At 47.9% G+C, this 24,794-nt stretch overlaps 1 protein-coding gene across 7 annotated transcripts in view; it reads left to right on the top strand.

The window, feature by feature from the left end:
• SLC4A4 (solute carrier family 4 member 4) overlaps positions 1-24,794 on the top strand; it is a 152,597-nt gene that overhangs the window by 12,986 nt on the left and 114,817 nt on the right. For 2 of the 7 annotated variants that reach the window (XM_038136526.1, XM_038136525.1), the window contains exon 1: positions 11,644-11,788. The exons of 3 other annotated variants lie outside the window; for them this stretch is intronic. In XM_038136526.1, coding sequence (XP_037992454.1) covers positions 11,706-11,788 — 83 coding nt within the window. In that variant the 5' untranslated portion in view covers positions 11,644-11,705. Of the gene's footprint in view, positions 1-11,637; positions 11,789-22,289; positions 22,343-24,794 lie in introns of those variants that run through there. 2 more of the 7 variants (XM_038136529.1, XM_038136534.1) reach the window with 2 other exon arrangements.

The raw sequence follows: 24,794 nt of genomic DNA, 5'->3' as shown, positions 1-24,794 counted from the left end.
CCTTTTACCATGCATTTAAAACAGGGCCTTTGCTAGTTGCCTGCCTGGTTAGGAGTTAAAAGGACAAGTGAAATAGTGCTTATGACATACTGTGTGTTTTTAAGACATGGAGTTCTTTCAGAGGAAGGAATTAGAATTGGAATGCTTCCAAAATCCAGTTTTAATAAAGTGTGCTTGAGTTCAGAAAGGAAAAATTCCTTTCTTTTCACTTGGTTGCTCTTCTCATAAAGAGTTTGGATCTGTGTCTGTGTGCCTACACATGTGCATCAGGACTTTGGGCACAGGTTTAGGATACTGCTGGTGGGATCTCTGGGTTGTAAAATCACCTGTCAGAATACCTTTTTTTAAGGACTGTGACTTGCCTCCTTTGTTTATTTTTGTTCACCAGTTTGGGATAATATTTGCAAATTACTTGTTTCCGAAGACAATTAAGTGTTTACTGCAGGAATTTGAGGGTGGCTCAGGGTTGCCTGACATGGACCATTTCAGGTGCAGTTGTGCATCTAGCACTTTGTTTCCTCTGCCTGCCAAAATGGCCAAGGATGTCACGTGCGGCTGGTTTGCCCCCTGCCCTTCAGGGGAGAGCTAACCCTGCCCTTCCAACTCACAGTCCTGGCAATCCTTGTTAAAAATTCCTGACCGACCATTCAAAGCCTTCCTTATTCATGTCTGTGCAAAGACTTTTAGGACAGTTTTTGGGAGCCAGTGGTAGCCAGAGGGCTGATAGCACAGCTGAAACTAAACAGTGGCGTGGTGCAAGGTGTCACTCTATTGAGGCTGTTTAGAGTGTGCTCCCAGCCGTTCTACCCGCTTGGTGCCGTTTGGACAGAACAAGGCTTAGTTCCCTGTTGTGTGCTGGTCGTGGGCCACAAACCGGCCTCCCCGTCCCAGCAGGAACTGCCTCCCAAACAGCTTCCCAGGGCTTGGGTTGCTGGCTGTGGGTGACGAGATGCTGCTGGGAAAAGGGTAAGGTATCGAAGGAGGATGTGGGTCACATTTTTTTTCAAGTTCTATGCATTATGGCACGATGCCTCTGGAAAAGTAAACACCACTTCAGGTTTAGTCATGCCCTGTGCTTATTATAGTCCTGCTGAGGGATTCCAGCCACTTGCCAAGTGCCAGTGCCTAGCACTGGATAGGCATCCCAGCCGCAGAGCCATCTGCCTGGTGGGTTGGGAAGAGCCTCTGACAGCTGCTGGAGATGCTGGGTGGGAAGAGCTGGTGCACAGACAAACGGCGCGCTAATCCCAAGTCGGAAAAGGGGGGAGATGGCAGCCGAGCGGGACGGGGATTTTTGCCTGGCAGGTGTCAGCGGACCTGCTGGCTCTCCAGAACAGTTCCTCTCCTTCTGCCAGTGCTGGCCTCGTGCTTCCAAATGAGTCAACGCTTGGGCAAAGTGTGAATAGAAGTCACATAGCTGAGAATGTAACCGTGCCCTGCCTAGGTGCGTGGGAGGGTCATCGGGAAGGTCAACGCGGGGCTTTCTGCTGTGTAAGCTGCAGGAAAATTCTTCTGCCCAAATTCCTGCTTGCTTGCTGAGCTTTGACTGCAAGAAGAGTGAAGAGAGCGCATGAGAAAGCTCTCCAGGGAATGAGCAGCAGGATGGGCTTAGGAAGAACAGAGTGCTGTGCTGAAGTTTGATTTTCAGCAGCTGATATCTTACAATATGAAGTTGCTGCCCAAAAATGTAGAGACAGAATATAAAAATACAGCAGTGAAAGTGACTTTCTATGCTAATGGCTAATTTTGCTTTCTGTTTTTAACTCTGCTCAGAGTTAGCTTTGAATCTACTTACATGATGAGGACATCAGCAGTGCCTGGTTTTGAGAATCAGGCTGGCATTTAAATGCAAGCTGAAGTCTATTTCTGCAAGTGTGATGCAGAGCACTCTCACCAAACCGTTAGAATTTCCTGCTAATTGCGGTGTTTCATTTCTGGCCAACTGCATTCCAGAATGGCCTCTCTCTAATGTGCTATTTACTGACTCTATTTTAGTAGATAAACTCCCCAGCTTAGCAATAGGAAATTTCTCTTCCTTGCACAGTGTTCTGAAGCCCCTTGAAACTAGAAAGAAATCTGTGGGCTAATGTGGTAATTTTGATTTATTAACTTGAGATAGGTATAAACTCTTCCTGTTGGAATGTTGACAGCGTTTGGCATTGAATGGAGATGCTGGCACATATTGTATAAGAGGCCTGAGGTCTGTAATAAATACAAAGGCCATAAATATTTAAGGCGTATTACATCCCATCCTACCTTTAACACATCCTTCAGTACCATTTAATAGAAAATAACTCAGAGAAATTCTGGGAGAATAGCTTCAAATGAATACGTGACACTGTTACTTCTGGAAAAGGGAAATAAGGTTTCAAGGCAATGCAGCTGAGCTTGGTGCTCCCTACAGGGTTGGATTTGTTAGCACACGCTTCACACAAACACCTGACCTGACCCCGACCTGATTCTTGAGCTGGGGCTCAGGGCAGTGGTCGTGCTGAACGGCAGAGGGGGGCAGCCCCCCAGACTGGGGGTACCTGGGAGGCCACACACCCTCCCTCAGCCAGCCCAGCCTGTCTCTGGTTTCATGGTTCACAGTCCTTCAGAGAAAGGGACACCTTCCACTAGCCCAGGTTTCTCCAAGCCCCATCCAACCTGGCCTTGGACACTTAAAGGGATGGAGCAGCCACAGCTTCCCTGGGCAACCAGGGCCTCACCACCCTCACAGGGAACAGTATCAGTATTATGAATAATATTCATGATATCTAAACCTTCCCTGTGTCCATTTGAAGCCATTCCCCCTTGTCTTGTCAATCCTGTCCTGCCCTTGTAAAAATTGCTTTCTTGTTTAGAGAAGGTGTCTCTTCAGAGTTGTTTTGGGAGTTTAGAGTGAAGCCTTCTAATGGGAGAGAAAAGCAGCCAACAGATCCTTAGCACTGGAATTAAGTTTGCTCTTTCCAGTGGAGAAGGAAGTTCGCCTTGTTTCCCTGTATTTGTTGCTTTGAAGGGCTGAATGTGGTCAGAGTAACTGTTAAGTGCAAAGCAAGGGTTTCCTAACATGAAAACCAAGTCTTTCCAGGGCTTAGAATTCCACATCTGTAGGCTGTGGTGGTGGAGATGTAGCTAGGAACACCAAGTGCTCTGTTCTCAGATTCCTCAGCTTTTGTCTTCTTCCAGTGAGTCAGCATCTATTTCTGTGTGGAAAATTGTAACTTGAAACACCTTAAAAGCACTGATCCCTACAACAATAAACAATTAAAAGGAAAAATGGAATCCTTCCTCCAGCAGAAAATCAGAGCCGAACTGCACTTCCAAGGAAGAGCGTTTTGTGATGTCCTTGATAACAGTAATAACAATAAAGGTCACCAGAGCTCTGCCATCCTGAGACGTGATGTTGCTTGCTCTGACAAGTGGCCCCCGCTGAGACTCAGATCAGGTACGTCTGATAATGGAGATGGAACAGCCGTGTTTATTTTTGGAATGTGTCAGAGAACCTGTTTCTGGTCCTTGCTCTTCTATAACAGTCAGGTATTTATTTACACGGTCAGAAGCTCCGGGGCTTCTCCCGTAAGAAGGGGTTTATGTATCTGAACAGTTCGTACCTTTCCTTCCCCTTTGTGTGCTGATGGCATAAGATCTTAGAACAGAAGATGGAAGGGGAATGGGATATTCCTTATCTGAGATTATACTGTTTCCAGAAAGAACGGTTTCACCCTTTGTTTCTTTGCAAGGAATTAAATTGTAAACATTGGTAGTGTAAAATCTAGTTTTGGGAGGTTATTCCTTCATAAAGTATCACGATGATGCAGTGGACATAGAAATCTTTCAAATTATTTGTAAGATGACCGGGAGTGCATTTCTTACTTGGTGTGCCAATCCATATTGAAGAAAGCAAATCAGGAATCTCATGGGTGGCGTTACCCTGTGAACCAAGTGTGCTTGGGAAAACTAAATGGGTGAACGTGACTGTGCCTGGTTGTTTTGTATATTTGGGGCCTTCTGTTTTAAAATCTTAGCAGCTAATTTGAAAATTAATTGAGAGCACTGCATTTTCATTTGTGATACAGGCAATATAAATATAGAAGTCAATGACTTATTCAAGCAAGTCAAATTAAGTAGCAGCAGGAAATCTGAATATACTGGTGAAGTCTTATATTGCAAAACCTTCACTTCTCTTGTTGGACATGAGAAAATGGCTGATGGTGTGTAATTTGGAAAAGATCTTAGGGGAGACACATCATAAATAGAGGCCAGACTTTAAGCAAGCCCTTACAGAGTGAGTGAGATAGACACTGGATTACAAAGTCTATGTTCAGGATCTCTCCTAGAGCCCACAGGAAAGACTCAGGGACCCTTCTGTAAGCAGAGGCTCGTGCAAGGATTGTGAAGGACATGGTTCAGTTGCCGAGGGGGAGGGAATATGCTGTTTAGCAGTTGATGGGACTTTATCAGGAAAGGTTAGAAAACTGCCGAGTCTGGACACTTGAGTACTTTTAGGCATTTCTCCGTATAAAACCAAAGATAGGCTGTTGTTTTGACACTTCAGGAGTGCTTGGTCACAGAGTAAATGTGGGTGCTAAACGTCACTTAAGCCTCTTACTTGCCCGCATGGTATGGTAAGAAATGCCTGAATTGCTCTGCTGGCTTCCTGTTCTGGGGGACAGGAGGGAGCTCAGGCAGCAGCTGCCAAAACTGCAGCACTTTGGGACTTAGCTGGAGGAACTTTGTTTTGTCTTTTCCCATGCTACCTCGGCGGTCTTTGAACATGGTTTTCTTTATGACTCTGAGGAGCTCTTTTGAATCCAAGTCCCAAGGTTTTGGGTTTCCCTTTTACTAAAGGTATTCAGTCCAAGGAATGTGGTGGGCACGTAGAAGTTTTCCTTGATGTAGTTGCCGTGCGGTGTTTTCTGCTCAGATTTGCAAGTGCCATTGCATGAGTGTCATGGTTGAGGTTGTGTGGCTTGCAGTGCATGGGGCACATTCTCACTGCTTCCTGGAATTCACTAAAACCAGTGGACTCGAAATAAATAATGTTCAGCTGCTCTAATTTTAGCATAAAATTAAGATAATTTGTTGGCCAGCATTATTGTTCCCAAGACCGTAACGTTATCCAAGAAACCAGCAGGACTCGTGGGCACGTTCTGCTGGAGAGTTTTCGCACAATTTCCACCATACACTGTTGTCTGTTGCTATGAAACAATCTGAGAAGATCAAATGGTGGATAAACATTGCATAACTCATCAAAGAGATCCAGTAAGGTGTAGAGATAAGGGATGGAAGTAATTGTGGCACTAGTAGAGACTTGGGGAGGGGTCGAGAGCTGAGGCTGGAAACAGCATTGAAGCCACATCGGCAGGAAGGAACAGACACCCTAGTTAAAACACCGGTGAAAGTTCCTGTAGGAAGCTCCGTGCCTGGTACTTTAGTCTGATCTCATGGTATCTTAGTAGGATTTCTTCTTCTTTTCATGCAAAGGAATCAGAAAATATTTCTACCAAGAAATTAATGGGAAATACTTAAAAATTAAATAATTTTTCTTTCTTTGTTCCATCTTGTTGCTTAGTTAGGAGCTTCTTCATCCTAGAAGAATCACTGCTGTCTTTGTAACGATGTTCTTTATAACATGAATATTCCACTGTGCCAGAGCATCCAGGCTGACAACACAGAGTTGTCTTTGCTTACCAAATCACCCCAGACTTGTGCTTCTTTCATGTGTTTATGCAGATTTATTAAGTCCATTCTTGTCATCCCTTAGCAGAAGAGATCAAACACAAGATAAACCACTCATGCCTGCAGCAGCATTCCTGTGTTGGCCAACTGCCTATTCTTCTTTTTCCAGAGGCGCATTGCTCCATCCCACCCAGGAAAAGGGCTCTGGTAAAAAGTTTAACTTTGCTCTGTGCTCTCAGGGTCGTCAGAGAGAGAACCTGGCAGGTTGGCAGAAATGGGGGGATTTTCCAGCAAGTTATTTGGTAAATGGCCATGGAATATGTCTGACCACTTAAAGGGAAGGAGGATGGAGTAATGTCAACTCTTTGGTCGATGAGTAAGAAAAAGCCTCAGCAGGTTTTTCAACTCGGTGTTTGTCTGAGTTAGCAAAGAATTTCAAGTGATTTCCAGAGAAATGGATTCTCCCACTGATTTCACTGGGTGCCAACTCTGGATTGGAGGTAATGTTTACTAAATTGAGCTAAAAACTTCCCTGCTTTTCAATACAGGAAGCAGGAGAAAGATCCTGTTAAAAAGAACTGCAGAGGCCATTTCAGAGCTCTTGTTTCTGGTGACCTTTTAATAATGCACAGCAGGACAGAAAGAAGCAGTGGTCAAGTTCCCTGGCTTCAGACAAACGAACCCTATTTTCTGAGGCTGGGCTACTTCAGCCCGTGACATTCATGGCACGTAACATTTTACAGGCTTCCGGTGGCAGTTCTAAGAATGTGACAACGGGGCGTCAGCTCTGAGAGGAAGGAGCCTTTTTCATGTGTTTGCATCCCAGATAAATCCCCTTGTGTTTTGAGTTTTGGCGTCTTCAGCTGATTACTCATGCGAAAGTGTGAGGGGAAATACTACGGAGCTAATTATAATCACTTTTAATTAGATCCTGCAGCAACCCCTGCAAGAAATATTAAGCGAGCGATGCACACGCTCTGTGAGATGAGTGCTGCTTTGCCAAAACCATAGAATCCTGGAATGGTTTGGGTTGGAGGGGACCTTGAATCTCATCTTGTTCCAAGCCCCTGCCCTGGGCAGGGACACGAGTCTGCAGCGTGTAGGTGCGGGCCCCAAACCATAAAGCACAAAGAAGTGTTGGAATACATGGACCTGTAAGTGTTCTGCTGATATTTGGGAACTTGGTGAGGTGGCTAACAAAGCAGGAATTTTTGATTAAGCTCCTGGTGACACAAGAGTGGGAACCATTTCAAATACCCACTCTGTATCCTGAATGTGGAATCGTTCTTAGGAAACTGTTATATAAAAGGTCTTGCAGAATTACCTGCTTAAACAATGTGTCCATTCCGTGCCTCCTGCAGCACTGGCAAGGGGAGAGAGTGGTGTTATTCCCCTGAGGCAGGTGTTGGACAGGATGTATGGACATGTGGTTAGCTGTAAGTCTCCCATGTCTCTTCTTCCTGTGATTTCCTCTGTCACAAAGGAAGTGCTAAAAGGAATCATTTTGTAACTGAAGAACCAGATGATTTGTTGTTGTTAACAGGAAAACTCTTAAAATGAAAATGAGCCCTCATTTTGAAAGCCTTGAACTTGTAAATGGATCAGTTGAGCCAAGTTTTCCCGGAAATAAACGCGGACCTTTAAGCTCAGCACTCCCTCTGGAATGGCTGAAATGGGGGGCTGTGAGTGCTCTCCCTCCACTTGGAGGGCTGTTGTGCTTGTCAGTTTTCAGGCTCTCTGAGAAGGAAGCTCTCCTGGCTTCTCGTGTGTGGAGATCAAAGCACGGAGAAGTTGAAGAAACCCGAGCAGGGCTCTCGGTGAGTCACTGGTGTTTTCTGAAATTCAATTCAGAGTCTTAAACCCTGGTCCCACTGGCAAATCAACCAAGAGGCAAGTTAAAAACAGAAAGAAGTTAATTTCTTTCTTCTTTGGTTCTCAAAATGCTTTCAAAGAGGATTTTAGGATCTTTCTTTAGGATCCAGTGTTCATTTTGGGGCTTGTCTTGTGTTGCAAACATTACACACAAAAACATAATTGTGTTTTAGTGGCTGTAGCATTAATATGCACACAGGACTCAGTTTCTTCATGCAGAAATGCTAAACCTTTATTGTATAGGTCATATTTTATAGGATTACCAGAAGGCACTGTGTCAGATCTTACTGGTGGACAGTATATTTACACTTAGTTCATTGGTTAGTACATGGTACTTTGCATGTCTATCAAACTTCTGTATTTATAATCAGTTCACACACTTTTTCTACTGATTTTCATGAGACAGATTTTATTGTTTATGCAGGTGCTAGTTGTTTTTCACTAAAGAATAAGTTGTTGTGTTAACAAGCTTTCATATTAAGATTGTTTTTGGATGGGAACTTGCAAATTACTCAGCTGCACTTAGAAGAAGTGACAGGCTAGCTATTAATTTAGAGCAGGCCTGAGTTTATGAGTCCTTTCTTTTCTAATTCTTCTACCTGTCCACGACATTCTTGGTTTAAGACAATCTAAGGAGAACTCTCTGTACAGGTTTAACCAATACCTTTCCACCAATAAGGAACCCATACAAGTGGATTCAAGTGAAAAAAAATCTGTTTACTAACAAGAGGATCAGCAACAGGCAGAAAGTAACAGTAAGTAAGTGTTAGATGCAGAATTGCTAAATCTCAGAACCGTGAGAGAGAGAGACCTGAAGTGCCGGACAAGTGGCAAGAAGTCCTCTTGAGAGCCTTCCCTCAGTACTGGCCAAAAACCAGATGAAAGAAAGATGTTCAGCAAGGACACAGTGCAAGTATTCAAACTTGTGGACAGGATCCATATAAATGACTAATTTTCCAACAAATGGATGGAATAGTGCATTTTAAAGATGATTGCCGTGCTGCCTCAACAACTCCAACAGATAAAAGAGATTTATTTTGTTTTCTTTCTGAAACACCTCTAAACAAACATGTTTGGGACTGAACGGTGTATTTTCCAAGAGCATGTTTTGCTTCTTCATGTTTTCAGCAGGGATTTAGAGGGCCTTACAGACAAGTGGTGAAAGCTGGGGTTTGAGCTGGCCTGAGCAAGGATGTGACTTGTCATTCATGTGACTTGCCCATCATTCCTGTGAAAGAGATCCAAACCCCTCTGGTAGGATGTCCAGAGGCTTGGCAGCACGGGGTGGTGCAAACTGAGAGAGAACCTAATTAGTGCATACAAGTGTCTGGAGGATGGGCGTCAAAAGGATGGGGCCAGGCTCCTCTTTCCAAAGAGGGCTTTGGATAAAGGAGGAATGGGACATGGAGCAAGGAGTTAGTCTGGCATAGCTCCATTTTAGGGTCCTGGTGATCAACTGCCCCCTCTGGAGTGCATTCCTGTCGCAGCTCTGCACTGGCTCCCTGGCGTGTGCCCTGCTGAGCAGGGGCAGGTTTTGCATGTCCTGTGCTCGAAGCAGGCTCTCCAGAGGAGGAATTGGCTTTCACTTAACCTTTGCATCTCCTTCTGCAACATAATTTCAAGGGCACATCTGGAACGCTCAGTACCACAGTGAGTTTTAGTATGACCCGTTACTTGTCTGACACCTGTGCTAGCTGTAGAAGCCAGCAATGTCCATTTTAAGAGGCAGTTAAAAATAGCTTGGTTTGTTATAAATCACCCTCCCCTACCTGGTATTAATTTCCATGGAGCTGAAGAATTTAAAATTCTCCTGGTTTCTACAATGGCTGCACCCTGAATTCGGAATATTGACCCTTCCAAACAGAGTTTTAATGACATCAACAGTAAGTTCTTTCCAATGTACTGAAATCCTTAAGACTTTAAAAGGAGATAACTGCTGGATACTCTGCTGTGTTCTTTTTCTGTCTTTTCATTCTTTTTCTTCTGCCTTGTGCCTTTGAATTGAACAGGATTCAGTTCTTCATTAGGTGTTCTTGGAGCAGGAGCAGTATTGCTTTGGTTTCATTCCCAAACACAAGTTCATGTAAGGGGGTGACAATCCAGCTTTCCAAAGGGAAAACAAAACAAAACCTCCCCCCCCTCAAAATAGAATAAGCTGACAGGCTAGTTGTCAGGCTGTGATTACCTGTCCAGGTGTACCAGACTTGTATGTTCCCAGGTAACTTGGCAGTACTGACTTCATTTGGACCAGGTATGAAAACATTGCCATGTTTCTGCTTCCTAAACCAGTATGCATCAGAACACATCTTCCTGTGCACACCGTCCTTGGATAACTCAGGGGGCACAAACTCAGCTAAGTTTCCTGCAGTGCACACTTAATGTGCTGGTCTTAATCTTATTTCTAGAATTTATTTCCATGCTCATTTCTATCACTCAATACCATGCCTTAAATCAATCATGTTTTAACATGTTCTCAGACTTGTTTCCCAAAAGTCCTAGCAAAATGATAGCAGGAAAAAGTGAGTGTTCTGAAGAGTTAATTACAGAAGGAAAATCTCTTCTGAGGCTTAACTGGAGGCTAATAATGAGTTTCCATTGCCTAGAGGTGCATTGGAATGAGAAGGAAATGGGAAAGGCCCTGGAGTGGGGTTAAACTGGTTTGTTTTTTCCATGCTGGAGATGGCAGATGAATAAGTCCGTTCCTCTTTGTACGTGTCCGTCGCAGGTGAGAGCACCTCCCTGAGTGCCTGGTCCGCTTCCATCCTAAGCATTTGGGAGCAGAGGCTGTGAGCTCTTTGTGCAGCTCAGCAGGCTCCGGGGCAAAGCAGGGTGCTGGCGAGCGCTGCGCAGGAGCGGCCAAACAGCGCGGCCGCGCCGGCGTTACCGCAGCTACGCCTGCTGCAGGGCTTCAAAGGGAAAGCAAAAAACACTGCTTCGGCCAGACGTGACCTGAGCTGATTCACGCTGCCAGTTGACGCCTTTCCAGAGACTTGCAGCGTCTGAGATGGAGGGGAAAAGGGATTGCTTTTGGGTTTGCTCTTTTATCTCATATGCTTGCCTTGAAAAGGGAGGCACGTGCTCTGTTTGCTTGCAGCTGCTGAACAAGGAATGGGATGGGTTTAGGTACAGCTGGAAGGAAGGGTTGCTCTATGCTCCAAGAGAGTTGGCTATGGAGAATGAATATAATTAGAACATGTTACTCATCTCAGTGTCCGAGAGAAGGGTTTTCTGGAGGCATATCTTGGATTTTGAATGAGTAGTCAAGCCCTTGCTTTTGGGTTCAGAACCAGGATGAGGACAGGTGTATGTGCAATGAAGAGTAGCCCAAGTGATACAAGGGAGGAGCACTGGAGTCCATTGCTGAACCACAGGTCTCCAGTGTCTTCAGTGCTTCTGTACATCAAGAAAATGTACATGCTGGCTTCCAATGCCAGCGCTTCCCTTTGGGCGGCAGGTGTTATCTGGCCTTCATCTGGAACGGGATGCAGCTTTCCCTTCTCGTTATTGCTTCTGCTTGTTGGCAGCCTGGAGCTGAAACACGAGATGGTGGCTGTGCCGTGTCCTCAGGTCCACGCTCGCTGCCCGGAGGTGGGGTCCCACGGCAGCAGTGTGGGGAGGGCGCACAGCAGGACGCAGGGCTGCCTTGTGGAGGCACCGTGTTTCCAGGAAAAACACATGAGGGGAGGGACGGGCCGAGGTGAGCGGGGCGAAGGGTCATGTGCTCAGGTCAGCCCCAAGATGGGCAGTCTGGCCCACAGACAGGCAGCCAACACGTATTACTTACAGCGTCACTGGGCTAAGAGCTCGCCTTTCACCTGTGGCATCTGCAGAGCAAATTGTAGCAGAGGGATACTGCAGTTTGTCCTGGACCCCATGCCCTCTGTGCCAGCAGCAGAAAGGTTGGGTGTTCATGGGGTGTCTCCCGCTCGGGGGTGGCAGGTATTCCTGCTCTTGCTTGGCTTGCAGAGGCTTTAATGGAGACGCTCCCACAGCCTGCTGGGCAAATGAAGCAAAATGTCACAGGGGGGAAACTATTTTGATCCCTTTCTCTGGGGGGGCAGAGGGGCGGGAAGAAGTGGGTTATAGTAAATGTCATACAGGCCTGGAGCTGGAGCGTCCGTTCAAGTGGGACAGCGTTTGCTGGGCTCTGCCTCTCGGAACCGGAGCAAATGTGGAAGGCGAGCTGCTGCGAGCCCTTGGTTCTCCTGCTCAAGGAACCCATGGGACAGCTGGATCTGTGGAGGGACTGGAGGTAGGTCTGGGCAGCCTGGTTTGGGACGGGACGCTGAGAGGCAGAGTTGATCAGGAGGGGGTACAATGATCTCCGGTCTGAAATCATAGCTCCGCCTTTTCTCTCTGTGCCAGACTTGGTATTTCACCAAGTTTCTCCTGTTGATACGGGTCATGACCTGTATAAGACTCTTCTCAGGTGCAAGGTCTTTTGCATCAGTTCTGTTATTGTAGCAGGAGAGCTTTCCAGAGAATTTAGGAACTGGAGAGTCCTCAGGAAGCCAGCTCTGGGGTTTTCACAGTCCTGTGCCTTGCCACAAGTCTGAAAGAATTCAGATATCCAGTGGAAACCTGTCACAACTGTGTGTTCCTGCTTGTTTAATTGCTGGTATGTGGATGAAGACTGAGTGATTTCGTGGAAATTCCTTTTTTTAATCCCACGTGCGATCTGTCTAGCCTGTGCTAGCATATACGGTTACTTCTCGGATAACATCAGCATTGTGGCTTGTTGTCAGCAGCAGAGGCTCTTGTGGAGCCAACTTTTTGATCTGTTTTAATCATTCAGATAAGTGGTATAACATCTCCCTGGAACACTGGGATAGCAAGATAAACCACGTTCCGTGTCAGGAAGAGAAAGGTTGTGTGTCTCTCTGTGTATCTCAGAAGCTGTTGAATGTTTTCCTGCATTAATCTGCAGCCATAACGACCCAACTCTAACCTGCAGTTATTAATTGGGAGCAGAACCAGCAAATGCTGCAGAGTTGGAGCTGATATTCTGAGAACTGTGGAAAACAAAGCCAAGGAGAGGAGCGGCAAAGGCAATTGGTTTGTGGTAACTGTGTGCACAAGGGACAATGAGGGACACAGGAAGGCAGGGGACGTGTATAATGGGCTCTGTGTTTCCCAGAAAGACCTACTTGGGGAGACGTGGCATAAATGAGTCTGAGTCATTCCTTTTCCCTACTGAAAAGCCTCGTAAACGTGTCGTCGCAAACCATGTGCGTGCTGAAGATGTGCAATTTGATAAGGTGTGATAGATTGTGCTCTAAGTGTGACAATAGGAAGGGCATGTCTAAACACAGTATTTTCCTTCTCCCGTGGAAAATGTTTGCAGTGGAGCGGGGGAACCAGAGTACTGGGATATATTGCTTATGCCACAGTAAGGGAAAAGACAGGAATGACATTCGAGGGGAGAGCTTTGGAGAGCTGATCTGGGTGCTGCAGCTTTCCCCAAGAATCACAAGGCAGAGACCGCTTGTCATCTGCAGGGGTTGCTGCCCAGCTCAGGGCCTTTTCCCTACCCCCAGCCGCATCTTCCACCTGCTCTCGACCTCCTACGCAGCCCTGAGGGCAGGGATGCCCAGGGTCCCTCCAGGAGAGCCTGCCTCGGGACTTCCCTGACGCCTGTGCTGGGAGACAGGAGCGGCTGTGGGAGCGCTGGGGGCTGTGGCGCAGGTGAGAGGGTGGGGAGCACAGCGCTGGCTCGCTGCCAGTGCCATCGCTTCTTGCCATTCTTCCTGCTTTTATTTTCTTTCCCCACCCCAAAGCAGGGGAATGTAGTAATTGCATTTTGACCCAGTTTCCAAAATCACTGTAGCATAGACTTTGGCGGGGGGGCTGGGGGAAGCACTTAGGAATGAAAACCAGCCATTAGCTAGTACCGGAGGGGCAGGAGCAGCAGCAGACTGTTACAAGTATGCACTAACAGCCTTGTAGAACAACTGTTATCCTGCATGCTTTTATGGGGGGAAAAAAAGGTAATTGCATTTACATTTTTTTTGATATTTGATCCCTGGTACGCAAACCTTTTGGGCCTGAGTTCAGGTTGCTTTCAGCTGAAGCCCTCTAAGCACAGAGGCTTGTGTCAAGTGCCTGGATTTTCAAAACTTGGCTGGAGGTTTCATGGCAGCCTTTCTTGTGGTTATTTCTGGTACCTCTGGCTGCCAATTGGAATGCAGGGCTGTAGATCTGTGGGGAAGTGGAAAGGGATGGGTGTGAGTGCCTGTATGGAGTAGGAGCCCTTAATAGCAGGAGGCCTGGGTTAAGATGGGGTTTTGAAATGCGTGGAGACTTGGGGAGCAGATGTAGGTATGAAATCCAAACCAATTTCCTCATTCCGGCTGTTAATAGGAGACGGAAAGAAGGTCCTTTGAAGTCATTTCAAGCAGCAATTAATAACCCTTGGAATCTCCCCAGCAACTCAGTGAGGAGTCTTGGAATTTGCCCTCACAAAGTAAGGTAGGTGAGAAAGGAGAAAGAAAAGGCCAGAAGATGTTGTCTCAAGGGATGGGAATACAGCATCCCTCAGCTTCTTCTGCCTTGGTATCCTCACTGCCTCTGTCCCTATCATGGGTAGGGCACCTGGAATAGTTACACATTCAGGCTAGGGGATACCACCAGGGCTTGAACATGGATTACGCTGCCTCTGCTGCAGGGGAGAAACTAAGGATGCCAGTGCCCCAGGCTGTGTTTTCCACCACAAGCAAAGCTGTACTTGAAGACATCATGCCCTGGAGAGGTCTTGCCTGCTCCATTGCAGAGCTTGGTTGGAGAATGCTCTGGCCTCAGAGAATGGGCTGGTAGGGGCCTTGAGCGTGTCCCCTCCCTTGGTGACTGGGAGCTTTGAGGTGGAACCATGCGTGTGGGGGAAAACGTAGCCAAAAGTTCAAGGCTTTGAGAAATGGAGATAGTCCTCATGTGCTTGTATTAATCAAAGGATATGTGAGATTCTCCAAAGGCAATATTTTATTCTGGAGTTGTACAAGCATAAAATGAAAGCCTGCCCTTTGACAGCACTCGTATTTTGTTAAAACGCTCCACCAGAACATGCTGTCCCAAATATCTGTGGATCCTCCGTCATGCCTGAGCCCTAAAGCACGCAGAGCGGGATGTTGTCGCAGGGCAGTCATCTCCTGTTGCTACACAAATGTTGAGGTGAAGCCTGAGTTTATTAGTTTTCAAGGCAGAAGATATTGTTTCTGCACATTTTTATTTCATACGGTGCCTTAATTTCTGTTAGTCTTAAGCTGATATGCCTTGGATTTATTTTGCTTGCTGGAAGGCGGGAGAAGCTGAGGCCAGGACATTTCATCTCTTCTATGTGGCAGCTTGGTCCTCGTGGCTGTACTTGCAAGTCGGTGCTCCTGAGGTTCCACTGCCTGCCCTTCCCAGGGCTTCCGGAGCACCAGGCGCTCCTTGGCCTCCAACTCCTGCTCACCAAATTGCCTCCTTCCTGCAGAGAGGAGCTTGGATGTGGGTTGTTGGCTGCAGCCTTCACTAGGGACTGCTGCTGGAGGTAACCACAAGAGGTATTTAAATAGGTGGTTTCAGCAACAGGTCTTGTGGGCAGGTTTCTCATCCTAACTTCCCGGTGCTGCCTCACATAAAATGCACAGCTTAGTGATTGCTGAATGTAGGGAGCAACTCTCAATATCATGGAATCATGGAGTGGTTTGCGTTCGAAGGGTCCTTACAAATCGCCTCATGCTAACCCCCTGCCATAGGCAGGGACTCCTTCCACTAGACCAGGTTGCTGGATATGTGACAGGCAACGTTTTCATACCTACGGGGTATCTATCCAAAGGTTTTCCAGTGGAGTGCGTGGCTTCTGGAAGGTTTCAGCTCAGCTTGCTTCTCCCTTTCTTCGGGAAGAATCCCACATATCTGGGGCTACGTGCGGGGTATTCCTCATCTGCCTGCACTTCCAGGAGCTTCTGCAGCAGAAGGCTGCAGAGCTGCAAAGAGCATTGAAAGATCAGCCAGCTCTCAGGGGTGCTTTTCCCTTATTTTTTTGGCCTTGTTTTGGCTTGGACAACACATTTCTCCAGTTTCACTTTCACTCAGATTTTTTTTTTTTTCCTAGAACGCTTTGCTCTTCAAACAGCCCTAAAGTGGCAAAGCCCTTTTGGAATTACATGTGCTCCCGGGGAACTGTTGTTTGCTATAAACTAGACTGTTTCTGCTGGAGTTACCTAACAAATAATTTAAAAGTCATTAAGTCCTCAAAGCTTTATTTATAGAGTACAAATTTCTGGCTAAATGTGACCTGCCAATGTTTGTTTTTCAATATTTTGTTTAGGAAATGTTGATATAAAAGATGAAAGACAGAACAAGAGATGTGAAAATCCAAAGCCGTGAATGATGCTGCTGTTTAATTATTTGAAAAGAAAAGAAAACATTTCTGATGACCCAGGATAGACAATGGGGATAATAAGCTGAAGCCCTAGGCAAAGGAAAAAAACAAACCCAAAACAACAAACCAAGCCAAACTTTTGTTGTGTGACATCGCAAATTGTGTCCTTGAAATTTATCAGGAGTTGAGAAATGAAGTGACAGAAGGGAAAATAGGATGTATTTTAAGTACCAGTCACTCCTGGGTAGCCTTTTTCTCCGTATCAAAAGAGGGCCTGCAGAGGGAAGACATGAAAAGTTAACCAGTGGAAACACATTTTTCACGGGGAATAGAGTCTCTATTATCACAACAGGAAAATGGTTAAACGCCAAGAGCTGAGATGAACTGAGAAAAAGAAGAAACATTGAGACGAGTATCTGTTGTTTAAATTGGCAACGTGAGGGGAAAACAGCGTTCCAAAAACAATAACCTAAATGGCACTGTAAATCAATCGATGGTAGGTTGTCTGGAGCTGAGCAACATAGATGTCCATGGATTTACTGTGTAGTTTCCTGTGGTGGTAGTTTGATAGCTCTTATCCCAAGTATCCATTGTAAGGCATCATCTGAGAAGGCTGCTCAGCTGTGTATATGGCTGGGTGAGGTAGAGACATGGGTGATTTATCTGTGGTGTTACTGATGGTGTATTTCAGATTTCCTGCAGTTAACATTTGGCATATCCAAAGCCCTGTGGAGGTATCCCAGATGGCATTTTTTACCATCAGGAAAAGATGTAGTCCTAAATTCAGAGGATCACAGTGACCTGCCATTCAAGTTCCTCTTTCCTTCAGGATAGTGGATGCTCAAGAGCAGATGCTCTGTGTTGTAGAGGCAAGGATTCAATTTTAGAAAAGCAGGCAGGAAGCAGTGTACATCGGGGAAAGCATTTCTAATCCTGATGCCTGTCACCATCTGCTTGTGGGAAGTTATCTCCAACCAGAGGGTAAGAAGGCTGCCTGGGGGGCTGCTGTGTTTTGACAGTAGAAATCCAAGTAAGTTGTATTTTTTGTCCGTACTGGTCATGTTGTTGGACTTGGCCTTCCACTGAGAGTGGGTGAGATTCCTCCTCGTCCTTCCAGACAGTGATAAAATATTAGAAGCCTTCCTGAGCTGGTGCTCTGGAGGTGAGGTGGATCTTGATGAACATGTTGGTTGTTGCGCTGTGAGGATTCGGTGCTCAGAAGAATCGGTCTGGGTCACAGTACAGGTGCTCTACAAAAGGGCTGAAGGGCTTGTTGGCCCAACCCTCTGAGCTTTCTTAGTGGCTTTTTTTTTTTTTTTGGCACAGGATGCCAATAGCTGAGGAATGAGGAAGAGAAAGAGAGAAAGAAACTCATCAAAATGACAGCTGGGGACAAACTGGGAAAAGAGGAAATCCTTCTGATGTAAAAACTGCTCGTTCCATTTGCAGCCCATCCATATCACCCCTATCAGGTCTGTACCCCATTTTTATGTGGATACAGTGGACCTTGTGCTCAAGGGGTTTGACTTCAGCCTTGCATTTCCCTCCTACCCTGAGAAGTGAAAGGATCTGTGTCCCTTCTGACCTGCTTTCTGTCTGAACTCGCTCTGAAGCAGAGAGCAGGTGATGTGTTTGAGAGCCCAGAAGTTCTTCAGTCAGCTGGGCTGCTTCCTAAGCCCTCTCTTCCAGAGAGGGGGAGTATTTGTTGTCCCAGTGTCCCAGAAGTTGGAGGTGGCGGGAAGCGTGTTTCGGCGTCCTACACTCCGGTGGGTATTGTGGGTGTAGAAACAAACACGCTTGCTGTATTTTAACAAAGCCCTGCGTTTTTGGCCCTGACCAAAGGCTGGTTTGGCCTCGTTCCCTGTAGCACAGAGCAGGACACGACTTGAGGCGAACGAAATCTGCTTTCTCCCTGGGGCCGGGGCATTGAGCTGCCCCTGTGCTCACTGCTGAGGGGGCACTGGCAGCTCACCCCCTCGGGGGGGCTGTGCCTGGGGCTGCCTGCGGACCTCGGGAAGCGAGGGGGCTTCCCAGCAGAGGGCCCTCGAGCAGCACTGCCGGCTCCCGGCCAGCGCTCTCCTGGCCCCTGAAGCTCCAGGGCTCCTGGCAGAGAGGGATGCACCGAGTATGGCAGTTCGGTGTGCTCGTGGAGGAGCTGCTCTTGCTGGAAAGATAAGGGGTGTTTTTTTAGAGAATGCAGTCCTGGAAGTTGGTAGGAGACTGGCAAGGCTTGCTCACGGGGCTGCAAAGCCCGTAGCTGTGTTGCTTCCCAGAGGAGTGGAACACAACTTGTGTTTTTTAAGCCCTTCAGGCGAACATGCCGTGCTTTCAGTAGCTAGCAGAAGTATTGTAAGGTACCAGAAGCAATAGCCCCAGCTGATGAAATCCCCATGGCTCTTGTGCCCTGAATGAAGGAAGTGCTGTGACCTGAGTGGCTCTCCAAGTGCTCCAGGATGGCTCATTGCTCTCAAGCAGACATGGTGCATTATTCATGAGAGGCACATCAAGCACTGCACAAAAACCCCCTCAACCCTCCGGTGTTCTGCTCTGTCTTACCGCAGCTTAATGTTTTTCAGCACCTCCTGTTTCTACCTCTTCTAAATGAGTGAGCCAGGGCAGGGAAGTCAGTGGGAATTTGGCAGTTTCTCTTCCAAGGGCCCTGGTTTCCCAGGCAATGGGCAGGCAGGGCTGAGCAGGTACTCTTACAGAGCCAGCACCCCACTGCATGTTGTTTACTCTGCTAACTGAGGCAGCACTCTTAGAAAAGTTTCCAAAAGCAATGGGTTTGGTCACCTTAGACCTTTACTAATCAGCTGTCAGGGAGTGCTTGCTGAGGTGCCATGTTCCGTCTAGATTTCTTGGGAAGTGGATGGAAAGGACAGACAAGCCCTGTTTCTTGGTGACTTGAATGCAAATATGAGCGCTACGGAGTTGCTTTTTGTGGTTCCCTTGGAAATCAGTGCTATTGTACTAATTCAGCTGTAATACTAAGGAATGCAGCGCAGGAATTTGTTGAGTTCAGCAGCTAAAACGCTGCAGTACCCATGTCTATGTAAAACAGACCAAAAAGCCCGTGAAACCTCAAGGTCACAAGGGGTAGCTGTGATGGAGGACTGAGTCCTGAAAACGTGTGCGAGGGGTTTTGTCGGTGCACAAAGGATTTGCTGCACGCACAGGTGTGTTCAGGGTGAGCCGCTTTTGTCATGATGACTTGGCACTGACGTTTGTCAGCCAAGGAAAAGATAGCGAGAGCCTCCGTGATAAGTACGGCTGCGGTCTCGCTGCACCTAGATCCTTCCATTGCAATCTTTATCCTCTGAAACTTCCTGACTTAGGTTGAATTACTTGTGACTTAATCCAACGCAGATATTTTATCACTGGGTAGTGTGCACAAAGCCCTGGAAGTGCAGGAGCTGCCAGTTTCCATCTCATTCAGCATCGCCTCTGACTGACAATGCTGTGGTCAGCATGAGCGGCTTCCGAGGAATCTACCAGAAATGCTGCAAGATATATTTATGGAATAACCTGCCCACAGGGAAAGTTTTACCCTAGCAGTTCTACCGAGCATGCGCGCGTATGTGTTCTCTAATCTTTACCATCAGAACTTTGCCTGTTCTCATTATCCATACACATGTCAGACACTGTCAATGACAGCGATACCTTGCGCGACCTCGCTGGAAAACGAGTTCCTAGTTAGCTGAGGGAGAAAAATGTGTGTGTGCTGGATGAGAAGGCAGGCCAGTAATTCTTGTAGAGCAGCAGGCTTTTGGGGGAAGGTGGCGTCCTGTCCCGTGTCCTGTTGAGGCGTTGCCTTGGCCGGGATGTTGGCGAAGGCCGTCGGCAGAGCTTTTCCTCACCAAAGCTTTGTGAGCGGGACCGAAGCCAGCGGGCTCGAAAGGCAGGTTCAAACAGTCAGCCAAAGTCTTCCCAAATCCAGCTGCTTCTCTGTGGCCTGTGCAGGGAGGGCACAGCTAGTGGGCTGTTGTGCTGAGTGACGAGCTCCTCTCCGGTGATTAAACGAAGCAGAGGAAAATCCTGGAAGTGGCTGGGGAGGTTTGGCAAGGGAACGTGCGAGCCGAGGGGTGTGAGCAGTGCCAGAAGGTACACAGATCCATGCGCCGGACAAGCCCGCTCTAGCCAGCGGGTTTTCCTTTGTCACTCATGGTGACAGACAGTCATTAGTGCACTTTACTGGGTGTTTCTCTGCACAGAGAGCGCACTCGTTTTTAAACTTGGTCGAGACAACTGCCCTGGCTCTTGATTCAAAGACTTCTGGAAATGGCTCTGGTAGCGTTTTAGATGATTAAATGCAGCAGTGTGATATTTAAAGGCTGACTTGGAATCATGCATCCTGGTAACAAAACATATTTTTTTAACCAGCAAATTCAAAGTGCAGGTTTAAAATGGCAGTATTTGAAGTTACAGTAAATTGTCAGGAACTGGAATTGGCACGGTTAATTAGATTTGTTTCTGAAACACCAAGCTAAGAGCCGGCTGCCGAGAAGCATCCGTGAGGTGCTTTCATTGAGGGATCACAAAGGTTGGGGGGGATCCCAAAACCCCCACGAGTTATTTAAGTGGCAAAAAGCAACAGCAATTTTCTCAAGTAGCTAACATGTCTTTTCCTCAGAAGCTCCCTAGTTTATTTAAACATGAAGTGAAGTGAAGGTACGGACTACACATCATTAAGGATTTAGGGCATGGAGACAGCAGTCCTTGCTTTGGAGTCTTTGGAAGAGGGAAGATATACAGTTATTTGGGTTAGGACTTGAGCACACAAAGCTTCTCAAGTGATGCAGTGCTCTGCTTTTGTTAACACAGGGACTGTCATGAATTGAAATGAAATACAGTTGTAAGTGATGGGGGACACCGCTGTGCCCATTGGAAACTCACTGGCTGTTGGAAAACAGGTTCTTAAAAAACTGGTTTTATTCAAGGGAACAGAGGAGCCCAAGCCCTGACCCATTCGTATGCAGACTGTGGCTCTGAGGTCTTCCAGGAAAACATGGAACAGCATGAGGGGACAGTGACTTAAAGCCAATCTTCTGTTCTCTGTGTCAGGAGTGGCAGCAGCAGAAAGGAGAGGAGAAATTTGGCAGGGAGATCCTTCTGCAGGGCTCTCAGTCTGCTCAGCGAGTTCTGTGCTTTCTGTTGCTGCTGCTTTTTCTGCCCAGCCAATGGATTGCATATTATTCCCTAGTACAGAGTTTGGATGGGTGACAGAGGTGGAGCTTGGTAGCTGAGGAGCAGCTGAAGGGGCAGTTGCTGCGCGGTAATCATAAACCTTGCTGAAGAAGGGGTGTTTTCCCCCTTTGGAGCTACAATAGCCTCCTTTGTTCCCCTGAGAGCCCGTGTACTTCCCATGATGGATTGCTGTTCTGCCGTGTTCTTTGTGAGCCTTTTGCAGAGCTCCGTGGTTTAAAAATCTTTTATGGATCTCATCACCTTGGCCTGGACAGTCAAGCTGAGTGCAGGAGCTACAGCTGACTGAACACCATGTGGGATACTGGCACTGCTTCTCTTGTCCAACAGCAGTCTGGAGGGAACCTACGGAAGGGCGATTAGTGGCCATGGAAGCGTCTGTGTAGGAGAGAGAGGAGGAAGTAGGACTGGGCTGGCAAGCAAGGTGAGCCTTGCCATGCTCGAAGTTAAGGAGAGGCAACACGTAAGGTACTATTTCCGTGGAAAATTATAACGAACTGACTAAATTATGGTTTCCATATTTTTCCTGGGTCGGCTGTTGTTGTTGTTGCTGGGTTTTTAACGTTTTTGAGGTTGGATTCGGTTTGGTCGGGGTTTTTCCAGTGCTACGTGCTTTTGGCCCAGGAGCGCCGTGGGCCGCGCGTTTCCAGCGGCAGGGAACCTGCCGTGGGAGTGCCACAGGCTGCCAGCGGCCGCGGGCTATCCCGGCGGTGCCCCCCCGGGCACGCATCCCCCTGCTCGGGGGAATGGCATCTCCCGGCCCGAGGCACAGGGTGGCCGCTGCCAGCCCCACTCGCAGCCGGCGGGGGGGTCCCGCGGCCGCCCCCCAGCCCTGGAAGCCCGCACCTGCCCCGCCGCCGCTCGCAGCTCGGGGCGGGGAACCGCAGCCCCGGCCCTCAGACTCCTCCTCCGGGCTCCCCGCCCCGGGCCCCGTGACGCCGAGCGGCGGCCGGGGATGGGATGGGACGGGACGGGCCGGGATGGGAGCGGGTGAGGGGACGGCCGAGCCCGCCGGCGGCTTTAAATGCGGGCCCGGGCCGGCGCCGCCAGCACAGCCGCGCCGCTCGCTCGGGCTGCCGCGGGCGCTCCCCCGCACGGACACGGGCACGGACACGGAGGGGCAGGTGTAGGGCCCCCGCCATGCCCCACTGAGCCCGCCCGCAGCCCGCCCGCCGCCCCGGCTGCCCCGCAGCCGCCGTCCGCCGCCAAGCTGGAGGAGCGCCGCAAGCCCGAGCCCCGGAGGTGAGTGAGCGGGAGCGGGGGTGCCAACGCCGGGCTGCGTCTCTCCCTCCTCGGTGTCTTTTTCGGTGCCCGGCTCTGCTGGAGCCAACTTTTAAAACGCTTCGTGGTGTCGGAAAACTTTCTTTACCGTTCCGGTTCATCTTCCATGAGTTGTTAGCAGCCGCTGAATAAGCTGCCCGGTCTTTCCCAGGTTTTCGGTTATCCACCTGGCATATGGTTGTATGGAGTGTTTTCTTATCCAAGACCAGCTCTTCGCTGTTTGTTTGCCCTTTCTGTGCTTCCTGTGAAGCGCTGCCATCCATAGCGAGAGCACACGGGGAAACGAGGATTTTACCATCTTTAGGATCGCTCCTTTTTCTTTACAACATTAGTTACTAACGGATTTGTCTTTTGTTCGGAGCGCGTCCCTTGAAGCCCTCGCGTTCAGGAGGAGCACTCGGATGTGCAGGGAGCTCCCACGACACGACGGAGGAGGGCACCGGGCTCTCCCAGGAGAGCGGGGCTCGGGACGCGTGGCCGCAGCTCCGCGGAGTCGTTCCGCAAAGCTGCTGCTGTTGGTCAAGCTGGGCGCCTAAGGAGCAAGGTCGGGCCCTGGGGCAGATGCGAGCAGTAGCAGCTCCCTTGGGGAACTGCTCCATGTACTATATTTAGGTACTCGCTCCTTTTGTGTCACGGAGGTGAAGTTACTGTGCGTCTGAACTTGACTCTGTGCGTGTGCTCCCAGCTGCTTAGGGACTTTGTTCTGGTTGTTCCTATAATGTACGTGCTTTCTGTTTAAAAAAAACCAAAAACAACGTAAAAATCCACCCAGCCAACCGAAAAAAAACCCACCCAAAAAACAAACAACAAAAGCTTCACTAGTTGGATTAACAAAGTGTGCCGAGTTGTATATACTGTGTGTGGAACAGAATATGTTGCTAAGTGCTGGTGTGATAGGCTGCAGGAATACACATAGTTCTTATTCTGCTTGAGATGAGTAGGAAATTGTGCGGAGGTCCCCTGACCAAAGCAACTTTCAGGCTCCCAAACCCCAGCAACTATTGAATGAGAGACTTCATTTTGTTCTCACAGTTTCCAGTCCTGTGCCAAGCAATTAAACGGGACTGTGTTTGCTCAGAGCATTGTACATAAGCTGATCTGTCCTAGTCCTTTCCTGCACTGCCATTCCAGGCTCAAAGACTTTTTCTGGTGACTCCTGGATTAGATGATGGAAGAGTTAATTTTGCAAAGCCTGGTTTCAGCTGGTGATTTTAGCTCTCATCAACTTCACCTGCTGCTGAGGATCCGTGGAATTGGAAGGGCAAATGCTAGTGCAGTTGGCAGGGATGCTTCTTCAGTTTCCTAGGAAGGAAACACAGCCTTTCAAGTTCCAAAAAAACTAGGATGATTTGTTTGTAACTTACTCTTTGTTTCTGCTGAGCGAAGGGTAAGTTAATTTCACATTTTTAAAAGCAGCTTCTGGACTTCAGGGACCTGCATTCCCGAGATTTCAGCTGTAGACTGCTGACCTCAGATGAGTGGGGAGCAAGGTGTGGTGGTGGGGTGAGAAGGAATTACAGATTTTTTTTTTTTTTTGCTTTTCTTTTCTTTTTCCAGCTTTGGGGAGGAGAGATGAAGCTTTCATTTGTGTGCACAGGGCATTCCTGGCAAGGTAACCCCCTGCACTCATCCAGTCTGCTCCCAGCAAGGTCTGGCAGGATTTTCTGCAGCTCAGAACTGTGCAGGTTTTTCCCTTAAACTTCCATGTCACAGTTTTAGGTCTTGAAACTTCTCCACAGCCAGAAAACAGCCTCATGTACCGGTGCTGTCTTGGGGTATCACTTGCAGCAGGTTTTTAGAGGAGCTTTTAAAATGCAGTGGGTGTAGGGTAAATGCTTCGGTTACCGATGTCTTAAGCTGATAAGGAAAGGTTGAATTTATGCACAAAGTGCAGTTCAAAGGAAAACATCCCCGTGAGAAGGAAAAATCTATAGCTCCTTTTGTTTTCAGATCTACCTGCTTATCAGAGAGGGTGGAGGAGCTGAGTGTGTCTCTGGCTGGAGGTTGTCTAATGCTGCCACCCTGGACAGCTGTAATTAATAAGCTGGAAGGGGTTTGGGACAAGGTTGGGGAGGAAAATAGCTGCGTGAGAGGCTAAAGAAAAAAAACCTGTTCTTATTTTTCTGCCACTAAGTGTGCGAACAGCTATTTGCAGTCGGAGGTGCTGCCTTGCCAGAAAGATGCAGTCATAAAGGGAAAGGTGTTGCTTTGAGAAAGGAAATACTGGGGGAAATGTGCTGTTTTGGGAGGTGGGTGCCCAAAAATGGGCCGTGTGGGTTCAGCAAGCGATGCTCCTGTGTGTGTACATGCCATCTGTTAGTGTGGGTTTGCTTGTAAATCGAATTCTCTTCTTTAATTCTTTTGGATTTTATGTCATGACGTTGTTATACATGTCCTTTTCACAACAGCGTGG

Source organism: Motacilla alba, chromosome 4 (genome assembly GCF_015832195.1).
Source record: "Motacilla alba alba isolate MOTALB_02 chromosome 4, Motacilla_alba_V1.0_pri, whole genome shotgun sequence".
NCBI classification, from domain to species: Eukaryota; Metazoa; Chordata; class Aves; order Passeriformes; family Motacillidae; genus Motacilla; species Motacilla alba.
The sequence above is the reverse complement of the archived record's forward strand: the minus strand, read 5'-3'. Positions and strand labels throughout refer to the sequence as shown.